This window comes from Malania oleifera, unplaced genomic scaffold (genome assembly GCF_029873635.1).
Source record: "Malania oleifera isolate guangnan ecotype guangnan unplaced genomic scaffold, ASM2987363v1 ctg585, whole genome shotgun sequence".
NCBI classification, from domain to species: Eukaryota; Viridiplantae; Streptophyta; class Magnoliopsida; order Santalales; family Ximeniaceae; genus Malania; species Malania oleifera.
This window is the reverse complement of record NW_026652105.1, coordinates 28225-40150: the sequence shown is the minus strand read 5'-3', so window position 1 is coordinate 40150 and position 11926 is coordinate 28225. Positions and strand designations below refer to the sequence as shown.

The following is an 11926-nucleotide window of genomic DNA, read 5'->3' as shown; positions in this document are numbered from 1 at the left end:
TCTTCCTCTGTCTTCTTTCTCCGGTTCCAACCTTCCTGGTTTCTCTTTTCTTAGTTTCGGTCTTCTTTAGATAATAACATTCAGCCTTCTCTTCTTTCACACTACCCCCCACCCCCACACCCCATCCCGCCCCCCCCCCCCCCCCCCCCCCCCCCCCCCCCCACGCCATCTACGCCGGGTTCTTACATATCAGTTTTGAAGCCCATCTTATACAGTTTAGTATGGTGGGTTTCTGAAACTTATTCCAATTCAAAGAAATTAAACTCCTTGATCAAAATTAGTTCATGGATTTTCCTTCTCTTCCACCTGATCAGCAGGAGCCAGCTGATTGCTTGTCCCCGCCTTCCATGGTGAACCAACCTGAAGGAGACTCTGCCAATCAGCGACATTTTCCTGATACCATTTTCAACGAAATGGCAGAGCTGCTCATGGAGGAGGACATGGCGGAAATATTCATCGATCCATTGGCTCTCCGAGTCACCGAGGAATCGTTGTACGAAGTTCTGGATAAGCGGTATTCTCCTTCACCCGAACAGCCCACGCCTTTCTGCACTGTTCCTACTAGCAACTCTGTTCTTCACTCCACTTCGGCATCCACCTCAAAAATGCCCATCAGTGGGAGATCTGCCGCTGCGCCTATGGAGCCTCATGTAAGTTCAACACCTTCTTCTTCAAATCCTTTAATTAACCACAACGAGTCCGTATTTCTGTTTCAAAGAGGGGTACAAGAAGCTAGGAAGTTCCTTCCAAACATTGATTTGGAAAAGTCTAAGTGCACGTGGCTTCCAAAGTGCAAGGGCGGCGACGCTGATGAGCCGGAGGCGAAGAATGGTCACGAGTCATTGAGAGATGATGAATCCATAATGTTTTTCAGGAGAGGGGTTGAGGAAGCTAGTAAAATCCATCCAGTTATTGATTTCGGCAACTATTACTCTGCTCTGCCGCCAGGATCCAAGGAGCCTGACGGTGGAACGGGGAAGAATAATCATGACAGGGAGGAAACAGATGCAGAAGGAGGGAGGAGTAACAAGCAGCTGGCGGTTCGTGCGGAAGAGGAGGAGCTGTCGGAGATGCTCGAAAAGGTTTTTCTCTTTCCGGAGGATGATAAGGAGCAGCAGGCGTGTACTGCAGCTCATGAAGTTCAGCAGAATGGACAATACAAGCTGTTGCTTCAGAATAAGCAACCATGTGGATTTAAGCTTGGGGTACTTGCGAGGAAAAGGAGAAGTATAGAAGTGGTGGATTTGAAGGTTCTTCTTTTTCTTTGTGCCCAGGCCATAGTTGATACTGATTGGAAGGCTGCACATGAAATGCTGAAGGAGATTAGGCAGTACTCTTCTCCTTTTGGGGATGGAACTCAAAGGATTAGCCATCATTTTGCCGATGGTATTGAGGCACGATTGGCGGGAGTTGGGAATCAAATTTATCGTAACTGGTATTCTAAGATACCGTCGCCCGACGCTATGTTTAAATCTTATCGGGCATTTGCTTCGGCCTGCCCGTTGAGAAGGATTAGTTTATATTTTGGGAATCATAACATTTTGGATGTAACTAACGGAGCAACAAAGATTCACATCATAGATTTTGGTATACAACGTGGATTCCAATGGCCCATCATTGTGCGCGATCTCTTAGCAAGAGTTGGTGGGCCTCCCAAACTTCGCATTACAGGACTTGAGATCCCTCTACCTAGATTTTGGAGTGCACAAAAAGTTGGGGAGATGGGACGTCGTATGGGAAAGTATTTTGAGCACTTTAATATTCCATTTGAGTACAATGCTATAGATAAGAAATGGGACACCATCCAAATTGAAGACCTTAAGATTGACAAAGACGAGGTCATTGCTGTAAATTGCCTATACCAATTTGACAATCATCTACTTGATGACACAGTAGCACCAAAGAGTCCAAGGAATATTGTTCTAAACTTAATCAAGAAGATGAATCCTAATATATTCATCCATGCTGTTAATAATGGGTTTTTCAATGACCCCTTCTTTTTCCGTCGATTTCAGAAGACATTCTACCACTATTCAACATTGTTTGATATAATGGATACTATTTTTACTCGTGAAAATTTAGGAAGATTGATGTTCGAGCAAGAGTTTTTTAGGCGTGAAGTTATGAATATTATAGCATGTGAAGGTTTAGAAAGAGTTGTAAGACCTGAAACATACAAGCATTGGCATGCTCGAAATATGAAGGCTGGGTTTAAGCCGTTTCCACTAAATAGGGAACTCATGAAGACATTAAAAGAAAAGGTAGTATCTAGCTACCACAAGGATTTTTTGATTGAGGAAGATGGCCATTGGATGCTATTGGGATGGAAAGGCCAAATTTTACAAGCTCTCTCTTGTTGGGTTTTAAAGGAACCCTAGGGCATTTTCATATTGCATAACTATTGAACTATGAAATTGTTTCAAAGTTACTATGCCTCATGTTCCATCATTGTGCTTTAAGAATGAAGATTTGAAGCAAAATGTATGTGTAACGACCCAAAATTTCTATCCATTTTTGTTAATTTATTATTTTTCATGCTATAAAACATAATCTCTGATACACTATAAATAAACATCTACATCTTCACAGCCCAAAGTAGATGCCGTGGTAATCTGTGCAATCCCTGTGTTCTACCTATGCAACGGAAAAACATAACATCCAATACATAACCCAAAATACATAATACTAGAGTTCTACGGACCCACCTGTATATACATACGCATATATATATATATATACATTTCCAAAAATCTCAAAATACTGTGGGCTACACTATCCAGCCTGAGGTTCACCCTAAAACTATGCCCACTTAGTCGCCTCCTCTACCTCTAAGTTAGCCCTGCCCGCTTCTCTAGGTTACCTGAAATATTTATATTGTTGGGGTGGGACACCTCTCAGTAAGGAGAAAACATTTTATTACCAGTGTGTGGTATATGAGTCTGTATATAAATTATAACCTTTAATTAAAACTATAAATTGGATATCATGTAAAAAGTATCAGTATAACAATCTACATCTATGTCATTTAAAATACTTTATTTTCTTAGTTATCGATTCAATCGTAGTTCTATCTATAATAAGTAATCTCTATTTTTTGTGAATGCTATAATACATACATAACTCTAAAAACATCCCCTAGATAGTGGTATGTCATGATTTAATCCCTCATGACCAGGTTGTGTGGCTTGTAGGTAGGGCTACACACTGGTTGACCCTCCAATGTCAGCCTAGCTGTATGCATCTATATATGCCTCTAGCTCGAAAGGCCTCACTCCACCTGGTCCAGACGTCAGGGAGTCCTCTACCCTACCTGTGGCATAATCGATTGTACCATACTCTATCTGAGACGTATGGCTGCACTGTCTATGCTGTATAGCTACGGTACAGTACTCTGTAAACTACTTTGTTCCATCAGGGTTTGATACTATATAATACTATTTATATATAAGATCTATCTATTTTACCATGATTTTGTATTATCTGTATTAACCATGATTCTGATATTCTCTGTATTAACCATGAAGCCGTAAATCTCTGTAATTTTGTATATATGTATTTCTATATAATCTTTATTTCTATATGTCATCATTCTATGTTCTGTATATCATCGTTCTATAAAATATTTTGTATAATCATGGTACTGTAAAACTTTGTATAAACATGTTTCTATAAAATATAGTATTATATGGTTCTTGTTAGAATTGGTGTATTCCCAAGAGGGGGGAGGGGGGGTGAATTGGAATTTTAAACTTTTCTCCTAGGTTGAACTAGATGCTAGCCGAATATTACAACCTAGGGTCTTTTTATGCAATTCCAAATACGCGAATAAATATAATAAACATAAATTTAAATCAAGCGCATCATTCACATAATAACATATACGTACAGTAAATATGAAGTGCGGACATATGAACATACACATGATATGTTATCGGGGTTCAGCCAACTGTGCCTACGTCCCTGCCTATAGCTCGCAAGCTCGAGGATTCCACTAATAGCTCACTTAAGGGTGGAGCGGTACCGATTACAACCAGGTCAATTAGCATAGGGCTGACCTCAACCTTAACCAGGTCAATTAACGGGGCTAACCTCAACCTACACGCCTTAACAAGATGACACACCTAACTTTCCTAACCGGGTGTAAGCCAATCCGAGACTATTCTAGGGCTAGTCTCCCTCTTCAGGCCCATGCCTGGAATACAACAATTTTGCTCAATAAATGAAACGGTACAGTGATTATGCTTTCAAGCAAAGTATATGTGTACCCAACTACGTACAATTACATACACCACAATATGATTTAATATGTAAGCTCAATGTGGTCTAATATTTCAGCTCTCAAATATATTTTCTATTAGTGTGATGAGTACGTGAGAGTATCAACAGACAATCTTTGTATCTCAAGATATTCAATCAATAAGTTCACACAAAGATATAAAGTCTCAAATATTTCAATCAGCAGGATGTCTCAAGCATGTAAATATCAAATAATGTATATGCTTGGTTTGCAAAAGATGTGTAATCTTTGTATTCAGCAAATAATATATGAGTGAATGAATATTGCAACAAAGATCACTATCACATAAACAAATATCTTTTCAAAGTTATATGAAAATAAATCCCACAAGATATTTGGAAATGTTTTGAAGAGATTTTGCAATCCACAAACAAATATTGTTGGCTTTACAAGGTTTAAAATCTTGTTATCTTGTTTTGATGCTAACAAACAAGTGGAATTTAACATATTTGCGGGAGTAATGTTATTTCAGGGCTCACATATGAGAAAGTAAGGTCAAAGTGCTCACAAGGATCAAATGAAGCTTAAATGAGTCAAAGCATGGATTTAAAGATGATATATTAAACCTTCAAGAATATGAGGACATGAATGAGTTGTTGAAAGCCAAGGAATATTAAAGTCAAAAGAGATAAAGAAAAGCAAAGTGAGAAAGCTCAAAGAATATGAAATCTTGAAGAAAAGATGGACTCAATCCAAGGACAAAGTATGAAGACTTGAGCGTCACTACAAAAAACCCAAAAAAAAACGCGCAAAAATATTTTTGGTGCAAAATTTATCCCAGGAAAATATTTGTAACGATTCTTGTGGTATTAGTGACGAATTAAATCCGTCACTAAAAGGTAAACTTTAGTGACGGTTGAATAACCGTGACTACTATTATTTAAAAAAAAAAAAATTTACTTCAGAGTAGTAGTGACGAATTTATAAATTCGTCACTGCTGGCCCATTATTAGTGACGGATTGTGTAACCGTCACTAATACTTCTACTTTGTTTAAAAAAAAATAAAAAATTTTCACTTCGCAATATTAGTGGTGAATGTTTAAATTCGTCACTATTCCCCTGTTATTAGTGACGAATTTCACAACCGTCACTAATACTTCAATTTTTTTTTTTAAATAAGAAACGTTTACTTTATAGTATTAGTGACGAATTTACATATTCGTCACTATTGGCCGGTTATTAGTGACGGATTTGGACCGTCACTAATGTTTTGTTATTTATAAAAAAAAAAAAAATGGAGAGTTGAAGTGAGATTTTTGAAACCATCACTAATGCCCAAAAACCTTCTTATGTCCGAACGTGGGATCTTTTCCCTCATCCTGCTTCTTCCCCTTCCCCGCCGCCTGCTCGCACCTAACCTCCCCCTTCCCAGCCGCCTGCTCCCACCTGAACTCCCCCTTCCCCACCGTTTGCTCCCACCTGATCTCCCTCTGCTCTCTGCCACCAACCACCGCGCCGGCTCCTCCTACTTCTTCCCCTTCCTCGCCGCTTGCTCCCACCTGATCTCCCTCTGCTCTTCGCCGCCAACCACCGCGCTAGCTTCTCCTGCTTCTTCCCTTTCCCCGCCGCCTGCTCCCACCTGATCTCCCTCTACTGTCCGCCGCCAGCTAGTGCACGAGCTCCTCCTCTCTCCCAGTCTCCCTCTGCTCTCGGTCGGAAGCCCAGGTATTTCTTTCCCTTTATCTTTTTAATTACTTTGAAGCATATACTGAATATTTAAATTTTTTTTGAATTTACAAAATATTGAAAAAAACGATAATAAACATATTAGGGGCTGATTTTTAAAACTGGAAGTTCTCCTAAAAGAAATTTCAAATAACCAAATTTTTATTAAAGGACTTTACAAGAACCCATAAATACCAATTAAACTATTTTGTATGATTTGACTCCAACACTCAATTGTAGCATATGCACCATGGACTTAATTAAAGAATTAAGGGCTAAATTTAAACAAACTACCCCACACTTAGATCATGAATTGAACTCATTTGACTCGGGACTATCACTTGTTCAAAATGGATCATTTGACCTCATGTATTTCAACGATTAGATAGATGAAAATTAGGATGTCTACAGTAATATCAGCAAAAAGAGCTCTACTCATTCAAATAGGACATGAGCTTTAGTATGGACTGGATGTTGTAGTTCTTGATGCATCAACATCAACCTCCTCTGCTGCCTCTAATGCAATTGACTTGTTGTTTTTATTTATGTTTTTTTTCTTTGCCTTGGATTTGTATAAACACCCATTATATATATGTGTTTTGATAGAATATTTGTAAACATTTCTAATGGTTTTGTGTCATCTTGACACAATATATTGTTCTTGGTGTATTTTGTGTCTTAGTCTTATATTTGGCATGAAGTACTTGTTTATGGTAGTTTTTGGATTTTGGACTAAATGACATTATGATGATATTTTGGATGTTTGGAATTTGTGCTAAACATGGTGATTATGAAATTTACTAGATGGATATCTTGTGCAAATGGATTATTATTTATGGTAGTGGATTCATGATGGCTGCTTGTCCTTGGACTAAATGGAGGTATTGATATGGACTTATGGTTGTGTTTGGAAAATGAATTAATGTTTTGCAAAAATGAATTCATGTTTGTGGAATATGATTTTGGACTTATTCTTGTGTAGCTATTGATAATCATATTTTACCAAATAAATCTTAGCCCAAGTGAAGATATTAATATTTGAGAAAAAAATAAAAGAAAATAAATTTTCCAAATGGCAGTCGACCAAACACTTATAGGTGGTTGACTGCTCCCTTTCTTCCTTGTTTTTTTTTTTTTTTTTTAATACATATGCAAATTACTTTTGGCGCCAATTGTAGGTGGTTTTCTAATCCCCTAGCGCATTCAATTAACCTAATAGAAATTTAAAATTTGTATTTTTTTTTTTCATTGGTTGATCATTTTGGAAGGGCCACGTAAGTGTTGCCATGTATTAGGTTGTGAATAAGGATGTCAGTTGGTGGTTGTTGGTCGGTTTGTTTGTTTGAATTATAAATTTTCAAAATTCAAAGATATTTCTCTCCATTTTGCATGGTCTAATAAAGTCCCATTCATTTTTTAAATTTGAGACATTAATATCGTTTGTCATAACCTCCCAAATAAGAGTATAAGGCAGATGAAGTTAGGAGTGTAGGGTTGGAACGCTTATTCTAATATAATAAACATGGGTATATGGAATTAAATCGTATTTAATGTGAATAAATGAATTTTTATTTGTTTTCCTAGGTCAAAATTTGCAGTATAGACACATGGACCGAGGTTTGCAAAAGGTTGGTTGAATATTTGAGTGAGCCTAATTAGGAGAGAGTGGGCCTGAATAGCAGCATGGATAATACATGGGCTTCAAACTTGGGTTTTTGAAAGGAGACAAATTTACCTTTAGACAGTGGCATGATACATGCAAGTTGAATTCTTTTCTTCTTTATTTTTTTTTGTTTATTTTATACATTATTATTAACTATACAAACTAAGCTATGTTGCTTCCAATAATCTAAGGACAAAATAAAGATAATGAAAAAGAAAATAATTTATTCTTTGAAAATTTGAACTATAACTTCATTCTCATACTAAAATAAACACCACTTAAAGAAAGGAAAAACAAACATAAATTTAGGATCAAACACTTGTGTGAATAAATTACAAATTACACAAATATGCATTTAGATTGTTGGAAAATAGTGTGGATTATTTTATATATTAAATAAAGCATAAAACGGTCAAAAAAGGAGAAAAAAAGGACAAAATTTGTTTAACTATTTCCAAATTTTACCACGGGAATGCCTCATCTAGTTGGAATGATAAAGAATAAACAAGTAACTATTAACTTTATTTCTAAAATTTTCACTGTATTCCATCTCATTTCTAAGAATTAACTAGTTTGCAAACCCAAAAATAACCTTAAAAGTCAGTCCTAGCCAAAAGACCAATGAGCCATTCATAAGTTTCGAAGGCAGAGATTTGCTAGCTCCACTCCACCTGTTTAGAATGTCATGTGAATATTTTCACGTAATTTTTTTTATTAAGCATGCCCCTCTGAAAAAAAAATTTTTGAACTTAAATCGTAGGATTTCCTCTTTACTGGCTCCGCGAATGGAGCCTCGGGCAGCCTCAAAGCGGCAAAGGGTTTAGGACCTGCCAAAGGAAGAGTCTTCTTCCAAGGGTCGAGCTGTACTGAGTGAGCACGAAAGGATTTCAGATGAGACGAGAGCACCAAGGGTGACTCTTGAGAATGTGCAGTTGCCCCCGACACATTCTGCTGTGGCACCCATTATTATGTTCAGTTTTTCCAAAAACAACTGACTGTAACTAATATTTTACTGCTTATCACCACTACTTCCTCGATGATTACTTCTAAAGATTCAAGTTGTCCAACACACGGAACAAAATCCAGCAACTATACAGAAGCCATGCAGGTTGTGCTTAGTCAGTCTAACCCCCCACCCCCCCCCCCCCCCCCCCCCCCCCCCCCCGAAAAAAAGAAGAAGTTTGTCTAAACCATTCAACATATGAACATGAAGTTGCACATATTTTCTTGTAATTTTGGCAACTGAGAGATAGGAACTGCCACTGCAATTGTCATCCCACCATGTCTCGAAGATGTTTCGGATGCTTCTTCAAACTTCATGAATTGTCCCACCTAAGTAGCTGCCAAATGAGCATAGCATATGATGAGTTGACAAAAACAGATGTTTTTACATAAGCTAAGTTCAAACATGTCACATTTTCAGAAATACCTATTAACCCACAAGTCCAATTCCACTTCATTCTCTCCTTCCCCATTGATTACACTGCCTTATCTTCTCCTCGTCCAACAAATGGAAACTTAAGCATCTTCTATGCTATTTATATTCTGAATTTAAGATATGGTTGGCATGTATTACTGTCGTGAATATGCTACATGATTGCATGCTAGTCTAGAATGCCTCCTACATAGCGGATGCAGTTGATATGTATTGCATGATGGTAGTGGATATAGGTTCTCGTGTGCCTTCAACTTGTTATAAATGTTCTATTTGAACCTATCAGGTGCAGGTTTTATGAGAAAATGTCCAATTTGCAGACGGCATGCTGCCGAAATTGCATTAAAATTTGAACAAACAAAAAGAGAAGATAGGCTTAGTCATTTAATGTTAAAATATTTTTGAAAGGATGAGTGAATCGTAAGAATCATAATAAATAAGGCAATGTAGGCTTAGTTAATTTAGAACGGACATTCATTTATATGTTTTTGGTCCGGTAAGTTTAAGGCGTACATTGCTGTGCCGAAATCATTGAAAATGTTATATACACTTGGCTGAGGATTTGAAAATTTGAAAAAGTGGTACGTTGAATATATACAAAACACACAGGGAGCATCAGTTTCATAATTATTTAAATTAAATGCTCTCATCATCTCAAAACGTTCATGTCCAAATGCCTGGATGAATAACAATACTACAATGAACCAAATATTATCCACTATTTTCTGCTATTTATATTCTGAATTTAAGATATGGTTGGCATGTATTATTGTCGTGAATATGCTACATGATTGCATGCTAGTCTAGAATGCCTCCTGTATGGCGGATGCAGTTGATGTGTATTGCATGCTGGTAGTGGATATAGGTTCTCGTGTGCCTTCAACTTGTTATAAATGCTCTATTTGAACATATCAGGTGTAGGTTTTATGGAAAAACATCCAATTTACAAACGGCATGCTACCGAAATTATGTTAAAATTTGACCAAAAAAAAAAAAACATAGGCTCAGTTGTTTAATGTTAAAATATTTTTGAAAGGATGAGTGAATCTTAGGAATCATAATAAATATGGCAATGTAGACTTAGTTAATTTAGAACGGACATTCATTAGAGATTCCAATCCATATTGGTGGTTCACAAAAGCATTAGATAAACAGCCCCCTGTCCAATTCCTCCACGTAACACTTGACCCCTTCCTCAAAGGCACTGTATCCAAGAACTTACAACTAACTCAATCACACGCCTTCTCAAAATCAGAAAATCTAATTTCAACACAATGCCCTTTTTCTCTCTTCAATGAACATCCTACCACTTAAATGTCTACTAAAAATAACATACACAATCTGCCTCTCTCCCACAAAAAACACTTTGTGCAAAAGAAATAGTATTACTAAGGAGGAGGTTAGACTTCACATTTAGAGTCCAATACTCCAAACTTCAAGGTAATATGAATAATATAGGAATAATTGGGATTTGGATGAGATTTGGAAACAATATAGGAATAATTGGTAATTGTATTATAAAACTTGAAAGTAATATGAACTTTGCAATTTTATAAAGTATATTTATTTTTTACATTGGATTTATAATTATGTAGGTTTTTCCTTAGATTTTGCCATCATTGAGAAGGGTTTGTTAATTAATTTTTAGGTCTACTTTTGATAACTTCTATTTTTGATAGTGGGCATATCATTTGCAGTGTGTATACAATGAATGGAGGGGCTTTATCTAGTTTACCCGGAGTTTCTTTTCAAAATTGATTTGAAATGCGATAAGCCTGCCCATGTAGACAAAATGAATTTTAGCCTTTCATCTAATAGGTTGTCACTTATAGTTAAGGTATGATTTAAATATTAATTTTATTTCTCTTGAATCTTGATGCCCTTCTTGCAGTCATTGCATCCACAAGGCAAGATTCAAGAGAAATAAAATTAATATTTAAATCATACCTTAACTATAAGCGACAACCTATCAGATGAAACGCGAAAATTCATTTTGTCTACATAGGCAGGCTTATCGCATTTCAAATTAATTGTGAAAAGAAACTCCGGGCAAACTAGATAAAGAATCATTGATGCAACCACCTCCATCCACGGCCTCGTCATTCTTTGTCATCCATAACCTCATTACAGCTAGAGATGGGTAAATATCTAACTTCAGTTTAATACATGATTTAACTTCTGGACTGCATGCTTGGATTGGCATATCTTGTGAACTGCATGCTGGTAGTGGACATTAGGACTGCATGCTTGATTGGAACGCCACACATACCCTAGCTGATGCAATGATGTGTATTGCCAGCTAGTAGATACTTTTAGGTTGTTGCATGTACGTCTTAATCTAAATGACATCTGTATGATGCAAAAATATTGTGAATTGCATGCTTTTGTGACTTGCAGGTTTGGGAAATGTTCTATTTACAGACGGCATGCTGCCGAAAATTTGTTGAAAATTTTAGGGAAAGGAAAGAAAAATTCATGAGACCAATTTTGGACTAGATGATATAATTTTTCATTGATTTCTTGCTTTCTTGGTGGGTATGCCAATTTTGGTTAGAGTTTGTTATTCATGTTTCAAGGTTTAAGTTTAATTTATGTACAACCAAAAATTAATTGTTAATTTTCAAAAAAGGAGATTAAAAGTAATATAGGGTCCATCAGAATGGATGGAACACTAGAGAAAGTGGCATTGTTTCCCATGCAAGTCTGTAGAAATTTGTTTCCTATTTTACTTGTTGGTTCCTTCCTCCCACTCATTTTAGAGTAGCTAATGGCAATAGGGTTTGATTTTGGGAGGATGCTTGGCCTGGTTATAGTCCTTCAAGTAGATGATACTTCATCTTCTTAAGATTTCCACTTTTCACAATG

The 11926-nt window shown here is 36.7% G+C and overlaps 1 protein-coding gene across 1 annotated transcript; it reads left to right on the top strand.

Moving 5' to 3' along the window:
• Positions 1 to 284: 284 nt before the first annotated feature.
• Positions 285 to 2378, top strand: LOC131147224 (scarecrow-like protein 33). Its single transcript, XM_058096985.1, has one exon. It carries the CDS (start codon positions 285 to 287, stop codon positions 2376 to 2378), a length of 2094 nt encoding a protein of 697 aa, XP_057952968.1.
• Positions 2379 to 11926: the final 9548 nt, after the last annotated feature.

Excerpts from the sequence above, each read along its gene's own strand:
- LOC131147224 (XM_058096985.1), top strand. The coding sequence starts at position 285 with ATGGATTTTCCTTCTCTTCCACCTGATCAGCAGGAGCCAGCTGATTGC.